This window comes from Musa acuminata, chromosome BXJ1-6, assembly GCF_036884655.1.
Source record: "Musa acuminata AAA Group cultivar baxijiao chromosome BXJ1-6, Cavendish_Baxijiao_AAA, whole genome shotgun sequence".
Taxonomy (NCBI): Eukaryota; Viridiplantae; Streptophyta; class Magnoliopsida; order Zingiberales; family Musaceae; genus Musa; species Musa acuminata.
In genome coordinates, this window is record NC_088332.1 from 29,272,459 (window position 1) to 29,289,104 (window position 16,646).

The 16,646-nt window shown below is 37.8% G+C and overlaps 2 protein-coding genes across 9 annotated transcripts; both read left to right on the top strand.

The window, feature by feature from the left end:
* Positions 1-4,346: 4,346 nt before the first annotated feature.
* On the top strand, positions 4,347-7,516 carry LOC135676664 (probable WRKY transcription factor 56). 2 transcript variants are annotated; one of them, XM_065188081.1, is made up of 3 exons: positions 4,347-4,641; positions 4,711-4,961; positions 7,203-7,516. In XM_065188081.1, exons 1-3 carry the CDS (start codon positions 4,375-4,377, stop codon positions 7,378-7,380), a joined length of 696 nt encoding a protein of 231 aa, XP_065044153.1. In that variant the 5' UTR covers positions 4,347-4,374; the 3' UTR covers positions 7,381-7,516. The 2 variants fall into 2 exon arrangements, with proteins under 2 accessions (XP_065044153.1, XP_065044152.1); XM_065188080.1 differs by having other exon boundaries at positions 4,347-4,961.
* An 834-nt stretch (positions 7,517-8,350) lies between these two features.
* On the top strand, positions 8,351-16,557 carry LOC135586616 (polynucleotide 3'-phosphatase ZDP-like). 7 transcript variants are annotated; one of them, XR_010514367.1, is made up of 13 exons: positions 8,351-8,763; positions 8,859-8,924; positions 9,652-9,714; positions 9,791-9,853; positions 10,929-11,012; positions 11,203-11,259; positions 11,493-11,569; positions 13,503-13,584; positions 13,768-13,884; positions 14,147-14,274; positions 14,422-14,485; positions 14,605-14,674; positions 16,240-16,557. XR_010514367.1 is itself a non-coding variant. In XM_065188089.1 (12 exons), the coding sequence occupies exons 1-12, from the start codon at positions 8,461-8,463 to the stop codon at positions 16,285-16,287; spliced, it is 1,158 nt and encodes a 385-aa protein (XP_065044161.1). In that variant the 5' UTR covers positions 8,351-8,460; the 3' UTR covers positions 16,288-16,557. The 7 variants fall into 7 exon arrangements, 6 of the variants coding, with proteins under 6 accessions (XP_065044161.1, XP_065044160.1, XP_065044165.1 ...); XM_065188089.1 differs by lacking the exon at positions 14,422-14,485; XM_065188088.1 differs by lacking the exons at positions 14,422-14,485; positions 16,240-16,557 and adding an exon at positions 15,918-16,151.
* Positions 16,558-16,646: the final 89 nt, after the last annotated feature.

Here is a 16,646-nt window from a genome sequence, read left to right on the forward strand (position 1 = left end):
AGTCTTTGGCAAGTATCTGAACCTTCTCGGTGATCTCCGTGAACCTCTGACGATCTTTTCGACAAACTTCTGAAAACTTCGACAAGTCCACGATTCTATCTCGGTTGGTTCCGGCAGCACTTTCGACGATTCTTCGGACTTTCGGCGCACTCTTGAACACCCATCGAACTTGACTCCGGTAAACTTGCTTTATGTCTTCATGCTATCGTAGTTAATCCTACATATGTAAAATACACTTCGATCTAGATAATTAATCCTAAGCATCTAATTAAGTTGTCCGGCATGTCATTGGTCCCTCGACGCTTTGTCTGATTCTTCGACGCATCATCCTCTCCTGCGGCCTATTGCCCAATCGGCCAGTTGATTCCGCAACTCTGATATCCTTGGCGCAATGTCCGCTCTTGTTGGCTCGATGCCCGAATCTACGTCTCGAAGCCTTTTGTCAATACGTCGACCGATCCACCGGCCCGACGTCCAATCTTCTAACATGTTCGTCCAGCCCAACATGATTTTCCTGCTTTAATTGTCTCATCCCGATCGAAGCATCCTACGTCACTCAAAACGCAGATTAAAACATAAACACATATTGATTGGTTTCATCATCAAAATCCGAGATTCAACAATCTCCCCTTTTTTATGATGTCAACCAATCGACGATGGAGTTAGCCTTAACTCCCGAAGTTTAAACAAACTCCCCCTATCAATATACCATATTGATAGAAACTCTTGGATTCAAAAATCCAAGCAACATATCATGATAAAATCGTGACATATAATCAACATACTTCTCCCCCTTTGTTATCAACAAAAAGGAGAAATACCATAATCAATATGTAAAGGTAGTCAAGAGTAGAGAGATAAAAATCAAATGATTTGTAGCTAAGTAAAGAAATGGTTTAGAAAATTAAATACTCACACATTCAAGGAACACCATGATGTATAGTGGTTCGGTCAAATCACCTACATCCAACTTTACTAGAGCTTTTTCTCACTTTCTAACTTGTCAAAAAGGTGTTATCTCTATTAAGAATTGAGAGATATTTATAAGCCCTAAGAGGATTCAAATTTGAGCTCCAAATTTGAGCACTTACATATCTCTCCAAATTGAGAGATATGTAAGTGCTGGCGGTGCCACCGCTTGTCAGTGTCTAACACTGATAGTGTACTGGCGGTGCCATTGCCGGACCTCTCAGGTTCTAAGCGGTGCCACCGCCCAGTCCAGTAGTGTACTGGCGATGCCACCGTCAGACCTCTCGGGTTCTGGGCGGTGCCACCGCTTGGACTGTTCCAGCTCATTGGTTAAGCTCCAAACTTGGCCCAAACTAGTCCAAACTCGGGCCCAATTGGCCCCTAACCGGGTTATAGGATTAACCTTTAATCCTAACCCAAATTATATGTAAACTACGAAATTAAGACATAGCCCTAAGCAAATTTTAACCGACAACATCAAGTTTCCTTCCAGCGAGCTTTCTGGCAAACTTCCAATGGACTTCTGATACACCCTCGGATTTCTTCCGACGGACTCCCAACAGGCTCCCAATCTTATGACGAGTTCAACAAGTCTTTGGCAAGTATCCGAACCTTCTCGGTGATCTCCGAGAACCTCCGACGGTCTTTCCGGTAGACTTTCGAAAACTTCGGCAAGTCCACGATTCTATCTCGGTTGGTTCCGGCAGCACTTCCGACGATTCTTCGGACTTTCGGCGGACTCTTAAACACCCATCGAACTTGACTCCAGTAAACTTGCTTTATGTCTTCATGCTATCGTAGTTAATCCTACATATGTAAAATACACTTTGATCTAGACAATTAATCCTAAGCATCTAATCAAGTTGTCCGGCATGTCATTGGTCCCTCGACGCTTTGTCCGATTCTTCGGCGCATCGTCCTCTTGTGCGGCCTATTGTCCAATCGGCCAGTTGACTCCGTAACTCCGATATCCTTGGCGCAATGTCCGCTCTTCTTGGCTCGATGCCTGAATCCACATCTCGAAGCCTTCTGTTGATACGTCGACCGATCCACCGGCCCGACGTCCAAACTTTTAACATGTTCCTCCGGCCCAACATGATTTTCCTACTTTAATTGTCTCATCCTGATCGAAGCATCCTGCGTCACTCAAAACGCAGATTAAAACATAAACATATATTGATTGGTTTCATCATCAAAATCTGAGATTCAACAATCTCCCCCTTTTTTATGATGACAACTAATCGATGACAGAGTTAACCTTAACTCCCGAAGTTTAAACAAACTCCCCCTATCAATATACCATATTGATAGAAATTCTTGGATTCAAAAATCTAAGCAACATGTCATGATAAAATCATGACATATGATCAACATACTTCTCCCCCTTTGTTATCAACAAAAAAGAGAAATACCATAATCTAAGTGTTTGTGATATACAAGTTTAACTCATTGCATGAAAAACATAATATCCATTTTTATCATCATAGAAGTTTGCTATCATCATATATATACATGGTAGTACCATAGCATGTTTACAATATACAAGCTAGCAAATTTTTTTCAATATTTTAAGACACGCAAGCTAGCAATTTTGAGATGTTCAAGAAAGCAACTCTTGCTTCTTGAAATATAAGTTTTGCTAGATGTGCAAGTTAACTTTTTGCTTCATGAGATAAGCAAGATAGCACTCCTTGGTGATGTTCAAGATAGTAATTTCTTCTCTTTTGAGAAGTGTAATTTTTGTTTTTTTTTTTAATTGTGCGAACTAGCAAATTAACTTTCTAACATGTTTTACTCTCCCTTTGTCATTGTCAAAAAGAAAGAAAGACCCTTTTACGTTAATTTCTAAATTATGACAAAGATAAATAGCATAGATGAAAATTCAAGTCTTGATGTCAAAATAATTATTTTATCATAAATATTTCATCATTGCGTGCATCATTATCATACGTTAAAGTATTACATGCATAATACCAAATCATCATATATATTTTTAAAACATATAAACTCATGATTCCAAATCATCATTCATATTATTTAAATCATTGTTTCAATCATCACTATAACTCATCATGCACAAAAAGTCTAACATGATGCAAACATTTATTTTTAAAATATTTATCACTATTTTCATGTATGATAATAAAATATTCATGATATCAAATATTAAATCAATATTTTTAAATATTTATCACTTCATGATTGTTGGTACCAAACATTTATCATTTAAAGTATTCATGATACACATCATATGCAATACATCACATACATCATCATAATAAAAAGGCATCATTTTAATTCATAAATATTTCAAATGTATTAATCTATCAAATTACCTCCTGCTGATCATAACTTTTCCCCGTTTATAACAGTTATCGCACCCGACAATAAGAACACGCCGCCGTTGCTTGTCTATACGTGGACAGCACATTAGCTTCTGTCCTCCATGAGCAGAAGAACAGTCGGTGTTAACAATCAGAGGAGCCGACGAAGTTGCGTAGGAATGATCGATCCTTCTTCTCTCGTGACTGATGTCGATGAACGTAAAACACATAACCCGAGAAGACATCAATATTGCCTTTATTAACCCAAAGACTCAGACCAAAATGACAATATGTGCATAAATTTGTCAAAGAATTAAACCGGAAAATATTCGACTATAAATGTTAAGGAAATATTCTTTCGGATTATATCACTATAAATATTTTACTAGACTATTATAATCTCATATATTATTTACTAAAATTATTATGGTTCTAATATCAAATATCATGATCTAGGTTTAATGAGTTAATTAATTTATCAACTTAGTTTCACTCAAATCATTAATCAAAATATTTAAATTAAAATAGATATATTTAAATTATTAATCAAAATATTTAAATTAAAATTGATAATAATATACGCAGATTCAAATTAAAATGGATAGTAATATACTTATCAGATGGCAAATCCACGTTGCATGTGAGACTCTACGTGTCATAACTTTAACTCGAGAGCGAGCGTTTAATCGAACTGAAATGGGCATCACCGACGCTTTCCTCGTCTGCAACCATTAGCTTCCAGCGGTTCTTCATCATCAACACCAAGTCCAAAGCTGACTCGTTCAAACGACCCACATCACACCTTGTGATGGCGTGGTGGGGTTGATAACTTTAGGTGAACGACACGTACTCCCATCTGTCATTCCATGCACACTACACACATCACATACATATGCATATCACTAGTTGTATGGCGTTAACATCAATGGTATTTTGGTAGCTTAAAGGTCAAGCTGTACATTCATTCATTAGAAGAGGAAGCAGGAGGAAGAAGAGATGATGACAGGGACTGATCTTAGCTGTAGTTTAAGTAAACCAAAGGAGGAGGTAATGGGTAAGTGGGCATGGCAGTTGAGCTGACATGAGGACAGTTGGGACACCGCTGCTTCCATCTCTCCTTCATCGTCTCCTTGGATGCATCTCCTGTCGTCCACTGGGATCGATGTTGTGGTTGACGCGTCCCCAACCTCTTCCCAACTCCCAAACTCTCTCTCCACCAATCCTCTCCTCTATAAATCATCCATGGGTTGCTCTGATGCAGCAGTCTTCGATGGAGAGCTTGGAGGATGAAGAACAAGCCCAGCTCGCACCGCCAGCCTCGGGCTCCACTCTGTGTCCTCCTCCTTACGTGGGGCAACCTGCGCCGTTCCCACCTCCGGAGTTGACTTGGGGCGTTGACTTGGGTTCGTTGTTCCAGGTGTTGCAGCAGCAGCAGCAGCAGGCGGCGGCGGCGCCAGTGGCCGTGACGGAGCTGACGGTGGGAAGGGGGAGCGGGAGCAGAGCTGGTGGTGACAGGGAGAACGGGAAGGGCGGCTCCGGTGGGAGGGGGAAGAAGGTTGGCCGGCCGAGGTTTGCGTTCCAGACGAAGAGCCCGAATGACATCCTCAATGATGGGTATCGCTGGCGGAAGTATGGACAGAAGGCAGTCAAGAACAGTGCATATCCCAGGTGAGAGCTGATCCAGTTCACCATGCAAGCCTTCGTTCTTGATGAGTGGCAGAAGAACTGCAACCTTTAAAGCTCATCAACCAAAAGAAATCCCAGTTTAAAGTAAGAAGAAGGGAAATTAGGGTTTCCGTTCTCTTGAAACCACAAGGTTTTGAGTTCTTAATTCAACATGGAAGTATCAGTGGGTTGGGCCTCTTAATTAACCATTGCATGCTGATGCTGATTGATCTTTCATTGCATGCATGAATGTGTTGCAGTTCAGATGGTCTTTAGAGATTGAAATGAGTTTCATTATCTAGTTTAAAGATTCTAAAAGCAATAATAGAACCCAAATCAAAACATTCGATTCACAATAGGTAAAATCAAACTATAAGTTTCCTTGAGTTAATATCTAAATCAAATTACAAATCATCTCTCACGAAGATCCTAAAGAATTTCTCTAGCTCGCTGTATTTATAAGAAAGAACAAAAAAAAGGGAAGCACTCAAAGGTGTTATGTTACATCCTCCCCTTACAAGATGCAAAGATGTATGGGGTATTTATAGACTAACTAAAAAATCGTAAGGACTCGAGCTTTTTTCCCTTCTGAATTACCCTTGTTTTCCAAATAATTTAATTTATATTATAAATCCAAAAATTCTTGGAAATTCTAACAAGAAGTATATCGATACTACAGAACTACTTCACAATAAATATGATTCCACTCTATTTCACAATAAATATGGAACTAATCAAATTAACATACATGAATTTAAAGTTTATTAAGTTGTGAGTCAAATTCAATATATTTCACGTGTCTCTTTCCAACTTTTAATTCATTCTTTTAATCTTAGAATATTCTCTTAACTTTGCTTGTCAATTATCCTAATCTTTATTCAGAAACTGCTTGCTTATGGTTTGATTATTAGGACCTATAAACAATGTAAACAATGAATCGTGCATTAAACAACATATGCACTAATAATAGCATGACTACTCAAACTACAGTGCCAGAGTTGAACATTAATAATAGCATGCATTAGGTTTAACTGAATGATGCTATATATCCATCAAAATTAGAGAAGAATATGAGTTGCTGTTATTCATCTTTAAGCTAAGCTGCATGCATGACATCTCAATCTGCACAACCTACATTAGTGTGTGCCTAATCCTTGTACTAATCTCAGTCAGATCAAACCCATTGTGTTATCATCTAACATTTGCAAATAATTTTCTAGTTGCTAATGCAATATTATAATACGTTCACAAGCGCAAACTCTCTTTATTTCTATCTCCAATCTTAATATATTTTGGGAGAATGGTGGTCAATTAAGGGAAGCATATGCTGCCAATTAACAGTGGGCTAGTGAGACATACATTCAAAGCTTGTTGGAATGTAAACAAAATGGAATCCCAATAACTAATTAGGTGGAATTATATTACAAAATATACCACTTATGGCTTTGTGGAAAAGTTTAAAATTTAGAGAGAAAGGTGATGAAGAACAGGAATTTTAAATTAGTAATTATTATTATTTTATTTTTCTCTTTTTGAATTGACAAACAAATAAATTTTGAACAACTGAAAAGAAAATACATAATGTTCAGCAAATATTTCTACTTTTAGAGGATTTATTACCAAAACCTCATGTTCATTTCCTTCCATTTGTAGTTGTTGGCATAATAAAAATATTTGTGCAGATGTGAAGTATGTCCCTGTGGAATCTATCGTAGGCTTCTCAATATATCATGTCTTTTTTTTTTACCCAAATAAATAATAGTTAAAAGGGGGATAATTAATCCCTCATCCATAGATTGGAAGGTCGTTCCCCTTTCTTGGAGCTGACTACACCTACTAACTCGATGTTAGTAGAAATTATAGAGAAAAAGAGAGGAAAATCTTTTCGATTTTCATCATTTCCACATACTACTTTCCTACGTAGAAGAATCTATCCGATTGTATTTTCGATGATTTCTTGTCACAGGTGGTATGGTATGTAGGATCCCTTACAATAACACTAATGCAAGTTTTTTTTTTTTTTTCTTTTTTTTAAACAAAATTTATGATTAGGTTTATCAATTTATATTTACCTATTCACAGTTTAATCCAAGGATGGAGGTTTGTATCACTGCTCTAACACTCTATTATTAACCCTTGTAAATTATATGAGAAATCTCAACATAACATTCTGCTGTACATATGCATGGATTTCTATCTTCTCTCTTTTTCACATGAACCACATGATTGATTGCATGGATGAAGAAGCTACTACCGGTGCACCCACCACACGTGCAACGTGAAGAAGCAGGTCCAACGTCTCTCCAAGGACACGAGCATCGTCGTCACCACGTACGAAGGCATCCACAACCATCCCTGCGAGAAGCTAATGGAGGCTCTCACCCCTCTCCTCAAGCAGATCCAATTCCTCACCAGGTTCTGAACCCCTACTGTAAACATCGATCGATAAAATGTACGCATGTATTACTCACATGCTCGCTTACGCTGTGTGCTGTATAAATACATCCCGAACTCCCAACTCAATGTTTGATTCGACGAACACATGAAATAATTTCCCATTTCTGCAGTTTACATATATATATATATATATATATATATATATATATATACGTAATTATCATATTCATTCCATCGAAACTCGACATATATAGTTCAATCAACATCTATGGGATGATACTTCATGTCCGCTTATAGAGATAACGAGGAATCTACTGAATATGATGCATTACAATGATACTCGAGGGAAATATTTCTTTGTTAAACCCAAGTCAATAACGATGAAACGATTTCATCAAATAAGATTAATGATCAAAATCGATCATATCAACCCGACTCCCACTCCTGTGTTAGACTTCTTCTGCAGCGACGTGCTCAGCGGAGCCGCCGAGCTCCACCTGCACACTCACGTCTTCTCCCCTGCGACCTCAGTGATGTGTCGGCCTGCCTTCGACATGCCCACCGAGCGAGTCGCAGTGGCACAGCTTAACGACATTCTTATGGTGAACTCGTCGACGCTGGAAACGGACCTTGGAGTATGTGGCTGCACAGTCGGATGGCTACGATGAGGTAACTGATGGAGTCGAAGAGAGTGGAATCAAGGCGGGATGACGGCCATGGCCAAACGTAGACGACCAAAAACCTCCTCGTTTGACCAAGGAGATAAAGGCCCACAATTGTGGTCAAAGTCAACAAGAAAAAAAAAAGTAAGAATACAAGGAAACGCCTTTGCCGGGGATCGAACCCGAGCAACCCGCGTGACGGACCAGAATACTCACCACCATAGTGCTACGACCTTGATGCAATCAATTGGATTAATAAAATAATTATATAATATATAAAAATGAAAATTAATGTTCCAACGGGGAATCTTTGTGACTCACTCGGCATTTTCGGCAGGGATCATAAAGAAACGCCTTTCTTGCTCCAATAAATATCCCGAGAACCGTCGGCCGCATCGATGACCGTGGTGTAGCCCTAGTGGTCGACCGACCCCTCTTTGTTCATGTCCTTGCGCTTCTCCCTCTCCTCCTTGCCCCCCTTTCGTCGGAACGCTGTCCTCTTCCTGATCCCCGCCTCGCGACCTCTCATGGCGCCGACCAAGGTGGTCGCGGAGTACGCCAAGTCCGGCCGGTCCTCGTGCAAGAGCTGCAGTAAGGCGATCGCGGCCGGCGCGCTGCGGCTCGGCTCCTCGGCCAATGACCCGCGTGGGTTCGATCTCGTCCGTTGGTTCCACGTTGATTGCTTCCCGGCCGCGTCCCTCGCCCTTGCCGCCGCCGACGAGATCGTCGGCTTTTCATCTTTGAAGGTCCCGCCACGTCTAAGATGCATTGCCTACCGCGACTTTCCACTGTTATCTTCTTCGGCTCCCCCCTTACATTTTGGGTTTTGTGGGTGATTCAGGACCACGAAAAGGACGCATTGAGGAAGCTGGAGCCTTCCGCATCATCAAACCAAATAACTGAAGAGGTAAGGATCATTGTTCAAGCTAAAGACGTGCTCAAGATTTAAATATTTATTGTATTCGAAATCACCACTCAACAAAGTGGACTGAGAGTGGAGAAAGTGGCGCTTGGCGCTAAAGAAAAAAACAACTCATGTCGGACTCTGGACAGAGAATAAGGGTTTTGAAGATGCTTAGTTGCTGATTCCTGATAAGCGCTAATCTATGTTCTTTCTTTTCCCTTATCTGTTTAGAGGCGTGCGTGCTTGCATGTGTCTCATCTGGTTGGGAGTTTTCCATGATTACTACTGTCTTAATCTGATAACGCTGAATTATCTTTCATTTTGAAGTTTGATAAATTAGAGAATGCTTTGGCATTTTGCTGTGTGTCTGAGAATCCTTATAGATCTCACGAGTCTTGTATGATGCAAAAAACTTGTAGAATTTGGCAATTTTCATGAATACCACAATTTTTGGTATTCATCTTGGCTGGCAGTTCTGATTCAAGGATGTTGACAAAATTCTGATTATGTAAACTTCGTTCTTTGATTACCTCTTCACATTGCTGCCTTTCTCTATGGTTGTTCTAGTGTTCTACTTATGTTTTGTTCTGTATCTAGATTAGTTTGGCTGCATTACTGTATAATTGAGATAGATACTACCAAATGAAACAATTTAATTGTATGATGCTTGGTTTATTGAAGAAAGCTTGTTCATTATTTAATTTAGGTTGATTTATCATTACTCTCATAGGTCCATAAAAGATGTCGTGGTGCATATGTGAAGATGGAGGCAAAGAGTTCAAAGAAACCAAAGGTTAAGTTATTCTCCTATTCATCTGAAATAACTATTGTTGTTTTGACTTTAACTTGGCCTCGACTCTCCTTTTAAGATCTGCATTGCGGATGAAGCTGGGAGTGAAGATTTGGTGGAAGAGAGACCAGAGGGACAAAAGGTAGATCTGCTTTTCTACTGAGCTAGATTGTAGTGATAGATCACTTGACTAAATATGTTTGTGCCTAGTGGTACTATGCTCCATGGAAAAAGAGCCCAATTTTGGCTTGTATTTTCTTTGACAGTTTTTAGTATGTTTAACTCTCATGTTGTTCTTAATGTGTACTGGTAAAATTTTTCACCAAATTGGTTTTCCTATAAGTTTATTTGTCTCTTTGAATGCTCTTTCAGAGGGGGAACTTTACATTCTTGAAGTCTGTATGGTAATTTCTTGTAATTCTAATGTTAACCAACGAAGTTCCTGATCATGGTTATCTTTATATCTTATGAGTGTTTTCATGTATATGAAATTAAGCTACCAGAATCCTTTTGAAGATTATACTAGAGGGCATATTTGCAATTCAATAAAATGCATAAGTACCTTTAATTCCAGTTAAACTACATACTTATACTGGAAACTATATTTTCTGGTAACACAGAAGTGCAATCAGAAGGAGAAGCGGCATATGTGGAGGAAAGAATGTGAGGGAAAACATGAGCATATACCTGAGACAACGAGGCATATTAAAGCATTACAAGACCACATGAAGACACATACATAGTTATAGGATTAGAATACAACTACAGCAAAGTAGCAATGTTGTAGTTAATTCCAAATAAAGTACTTTTAGATCAACATTGGAGATTTTTAGAATGAACCATAGAAAAGCAGAGTTATTGATCAAGTCATTAACTGGGTTCTTAGTTTGAGAACCTTTAAAAATGCAAGACCATTGTTCTCTTCTAATTCCTTATGAAATTATTACAACGAAAATTAAACAGGTGCTTGAAATCTGCAGCTGATAACAGGCATAACATCTTCTTTCCCTGTTAGTAGGTGATGAATGTGATGGGCTTTGAAGCCAGATGATTTTGCATTAGATATACTAGGCCAGGCATGCTGAATTGGACTTTTGATATGCACTTTTTCCTGCATCATAGATACCCGTTTTCATGTCGTTTTGTTCTCATTCTTCACCGATGGAGAACATGGTACTCATGTGATATTGATTTTGATACAAAGTACCGCTTTTCAGGCTGGTTCTCATCTATCTGTAAATGCAAAACACAATTTCCTACAGATGGATTTTCATATTTCTGACACCAAAGATAGGTACAAGGTATTCTTTTTTTTTACTTTTTTTTCTCACTCTCTGATATTTTTTTCTCTTTTACTGGAAGGCATGGATAATGATGATTGTATCTGTTTTTCATATCCATGCATTCATTATAAATAAAGTGTTTTTTGTTTATAATATGTATCACTTGCAGTCAGCAAACTGTAAGTTTCTGTTTTTCGTTTTATTCCAGGATGCCACACTACCACCAAAATGGATAGCCTTTAGGACAATAATTTTTAATGAGAAGGTATGTGTATATTGGATATGAATTACAAATCTGTTGCCTTGACAAAAAAAAAAGGGTTCTTATGCACAATGCACATTGAAATTCGGTGATTTATATTTGACATTCATCATAAGGTTTTGGTTTTTAAAATACGATGCATGATATCCATCTCTATCGTTAATTTTTTTTTATGCAATGTGGCCTGAGGTTTGGACCAAATACTGTATGAGTTACGTTAAATTTTGTACTGCTAGGAAGATGGCTTCCATGATTCAGAAAGAATTGCTGCATTTGATTTTGATGGTTGTCTTGTGAATACATCTGTGAAAAGGTATGAAATATAAATAGTTAGCTTCTCTTTCATCAGAGAGTTTATTTTTGCAACAGCTAACTCCTAGTTCATTGAAGTGTTTATTAAATTGTCATAGTTTAATAAATTTGGTACATGATATACTATTTCGCTGAAATACTTTTGACTATCTGCATATGTTACTTGCGAAGTCTCATTTATGAAGGAAATAGGGAATTGGGAAACAAGGAACGAGAAAGAAATTTTACAAAAGGAAGATGTTTAATCAAAACTTGTTGTGTTGCCTGAAATATACATATTAGAAAATTTTAGTGTTTTAAAAAGCGTTAGGCGCTAAAAGACGTCAAGGTCCCTAAATGCTCGACGTGCGCGCTCACCTGGGCATCCGCTCGAGTGAAGCAAGGCATTCTAAAATATTAAAATATAAAAAAATATATAATACAATTGTATTAAAATATATAATACAATCGAAGCAAGGCATTCCAAGGTCCCAAAATACTCAAGGCGTTAGGCGCTCACACCCGGCCGTGTGAAGCAAGACATTCTAAACTATTAAAATATAAAAATATATAATACAATTGATAAATATGATTAAAAGTGCTAAATAGGGACTACTATATGGTAACAGTAGTTACCACTTAATAATGATTTTAATATCAGTTAAAGATTAACAATCTACCATTAACAATATTTAATCCACTATTAATAGTAGTTAGAGGGGGAGAAAAGAGTCGTCGACAGTGGAAGGTGGGGAAGAAGAGGGTGGCGGTGATGGAGGAACTTTCAAACGATGCTAGCGATGATGGAGGAAGTTGCGAACGGTGGCAGTAGCGACGGGCAAAGCTTCAGACAGTGGCAGCGGCGGCGGAGGGAACTAGACACAAAAGCTAGACCTTCAAACTCATCCGTCGGTGGTAGAGGAAGCGTCAAACCTATGCATCAGCGGTGGAGGCAGCTGCATGTGCACGAAGGCAACGGTGGGAGGAAAGGTGAGTCAAGGTGGCGAAGTAGGGTTTATGGGTTCGGGTCATATGGGGGGGAGGTGGGGTTGGGGTTTTACTGTTTTGGTTAGTTGGTTCAATCAAACCAATTAAGCTACTATTCAACTGAACCAAAGTTGATCATCTGATTCGGTTGCTTTGCTTCAACTAGGTGCTCGCCCGAGGCGCCTGGCACCTAGGTTCAGGCAAGCGCCCAGGCGATGCTTCACTGAAGTGTGTTGCATGACTTTTGTGTGAGGCGCTCTAGCCTTGCCTCACCTCACCCAAGCGCCTTTTTAAATCATTGAAAAATTCATATTGCAAAGCCTTATTTTCTCTTATCCAAAAAGTCATTGAAGTGTCTAGTTTGGTTATCTACCTTTTTATGGTTCGTGAAATACTTCTGAATATCTATATATGTTACTCGTGAAATCTCAATTATGAAGTAAATAGGGAATTGGGAAACAAGGAACGGGAAAGAAACTTTACAAAAGGAAGATGCTTAATCAAAACTTGTGTTGCCTGAAATATGCTTATAAGAAAATTCATATTGCAAACCCTTCTTTTCTCTTATCCAAAAATTCATTGAAGTGTCCAGTTGGGCTACGTACTTTTTTATGGTTCTTGAAGTCTAGGGCTAGTTGTTATGATGATGTTACATGTAACTCATCTGCTGACATATTTACATATGTAGTCTAGGATATGAACTAAAATGTTTATGATCTAAGGAGCCATGCTTGCTTAGTTTTGGGTTTGAAAAGATCTCAATGCTGGCATAACTTTTGGTCATTTGAGACCTTGTACATGTCACTGCTTTTCTTTTATTTTCTTCTTGTCTATCACGGTATTCATGATTGTGTCTGTGTCTACAATTCTGCATGCATCTCTTCTGCACAGATCACACTGGCCCCACCAATGCTTTATTTTTCAACCAACAGAACAGATGTCTAACTTAATAATCACTTCTGGTGCAGAATTGGTCCTGATGCTTGGTCTCTTATGTATCCATCAATTCCAGAGAAATTGCAAGAACTATATAAGGGGGGCTACAAGCTGGTCTGTCTATGTTTTTCCTCATATTGTCCATATGTATCTACTGTCGAGGGGTTGTTTTTGATACATTCAGTAACGAAAGATGTGTTTTTTCTTTGATTGTTATGGATTATAGCATCTATATGTTATATTTCATATTAGTGATGAAAACATGGTTATCCAGTTAACTCCATGCTTCATCAATAGGTTATTTTTACCAATGAATCCAATATTGAGCGTTGGAAGAACAAGCGACAACAAGCAGTGGAGTCCAAAATAGGACGGCTTGAAAACTTCATCAAGTGTGTTAAAGTACCAATTCAGGTGCTTGACCTTGATTTGATTGTTCACTTTTTTGTGTAGTGTTTGATCAATCTTGTTGCTTCTAGATGTTGAAAGCTCTGTGTTTCTCTATTATTTATCACAGCCTTTTATTTAGTCCTGCACTGCTGCACATAAAGATTATCTGTGTCAAAGTCATTGTCTGTGAATTAGCTGTAAAATAGGGAATGTTTTCCAGTTACGCCTCTGGCATTTCCAAAACTTATAATGTTGTTTTTGATATACTTTTCATATATTCTTTCAGGTATTTATCGCTTGTGGGCTGGGGAAGAACAAGGATGGGACTGATGATCCTTTTCGGAAACCACAACCAGGAATGTGGAAACTAATGGAGGAACACTTCAATTCTAGCATTGCAGTCGACATGGATCAGTTATTTGTCTGAACTTGTTATGACCTTGAATTCTTCATTTCAGTAATGTGAAATTTTTACTTAGGATTACATTTAATACATTATATTCAAAACTAGGTTATACTCTTTAAAATCATGCTATTGCAATGTATGCTATAACCTTGTAGGTAAAATCATCATTTCTAATCTCACTTTTCACCCTCTTCATCCTGCACATTTCCACATAGGAAGGTCAGCTGTTAATAATAATCACAGAAAATTTGCTTTAAAGCTTCAAACACTTCTTTCAGCTATTTGGTCACAGTACCTTGCTTACTCTTTGTAATTAATGTTATTGGCTTATGCTGTAGATCCTTTTATGTTGGTGATGCAGCAGGAAGAACTAATGATCACAGTGATGCAGATATAAAATTTGCCAAGGTAATTTGATTGTTTCTCATTCCTCGGTCTAAAAGTTTTGCTTCCATAATTAATCTGGAACAAAATTACTGTTTTTTATTTTTTAATTAGAACAAATCAATGTTTTAGACAGCTTTTTCATAACATAGTTTTTTTTTCTTTGATGATGGTAGATTCCTAATGGTAAATAATTCTTTATTGGCATAATTAAACAACTAAAATATTCATATATAGAGCTTATATAATATTTATGGCTTTTTGTACATTATCTCTGACATTGTCACTATGTTTCATGGTGAAGTTTTTACTAATTGTTAAATTTGCAATTTGATGTCGGAAGTTCCTTGCTACAAATTAAACACTCTTTTTTAGTGTAGAGAGTATGGGGTGAATATGAGATATGATCCTATGACCTTACCATCCAACGTCGAAAGCCTCATATCAACTAAACTAGTTGACATCTTCAAATAATAAATGCTTATTGATCTTTACAGTAGGGTGGCACTTGATACCACTGGAACTTGGTTCGCTAGAGATGTGTCAGATATAGCTGTAAACTCAAACTGTCATTTTAATATTGATGTCAAAATTCCAAACCCACAATTGATTTTTCTAGACATGTAACCTTGCTCAACCTGGGTAACATGGCTTATAAACAAGTTATGTTGGTTATGGTCAATGATGATGCAATTGAGGTGCTAAGTTCTCTCCTTTTTTTTTTTAAACTAAAAGAATCCATTGTTTCCAGCAACTTGCGTCAAATGTGTGCATATACTGTCTTGTTCCTTGATCTCATATCCGTAAATGTTGTACATTATCAGATATGATATTTATTATCTTTTTCTATTTAGTCTTGGAAGCAAAGCCACTAAAATTTCATGTTTACTCTCTGTTAGAAACTACAAGAACCTAAGAAGAAAGCAACACCAATTCAAGTTATAGTGACCAATTGTATATCCTTTATTCTGGAAGTAGATGCTATATTTGTTGGGATTATTATTATTATTATTATTACTTTTTTTGGGGGGCGTGGGGGTGGGGGAGGGGGAAGAAATGAGCTGTCTAACTTGTGTCACTTTTTTTCATCTTCCTTTTCGAAAACAAGACCAATTCCAAGATATATATATATATATATATATATATATATATATATATATATATATATATATATATATTTTTTTTTTTTTTTGCGGTGCATTATGTTAGGATGGATAGGTGCTTTCTAACATGTGTCACTTTTTCTCATCTTCCTTTTCCAAAACAGGACCAATTGCAAGATTTTTTTTTTTTTGTTGGACAAATGAAGGTTTATAGGAAGCTTTGAGTTGGACTTGGCTCCAACTATTTAAAACTCAAATGTAACACCTCAACTGGAAAGGAAAGAACAAAATGTGAGTGGAAGCACTTGCTGAATGATTACACAGTTGTGTGACTTGGGAGTAGTATTTTTGACCTTTTGTGTATATTTCGTGTTCCTGAACAGGTATAGTCTGATTGAAGATGGCATAAAACATATTTTTACTCTTGCTTTTGGCATAATAAGTTGTATGATTTACTGATTGTGGGTTTTGCTTGTGGCACTGTAGGTGGTGGGATTGAAATTTTACGTTCCGGAAGAGTTCTTTGGAGCATAAGATGACCTTTCCATCTGCCGCCTCAACTTTTTGTGGGTATATATACTTTTTCTTGGTAGACTAGTGTGGACACCATGGGCGATGTACTTACTGTGTGGTAGTATGGTTAATCTTCTCGGTTGGCTCATTGGAGCCAATTTATCTGGTGGCTGCAGAACAAGCAGCGGATTCTCTCAAAAGATTGATCTCAGTCAGCGTTAACGTTCTGTTCCGCATGCAATGTATTCACAATCGTGTCTTATTTATTTATTTATTTATTTTTTTCTTTGACCGCCCTTCCCCTCCAAATGAATGGAAAACACAGCTTTAGCTGTTGCAGTGTACAAATTCGGTTGCTGCATGCGAATGGTTGACGGTGG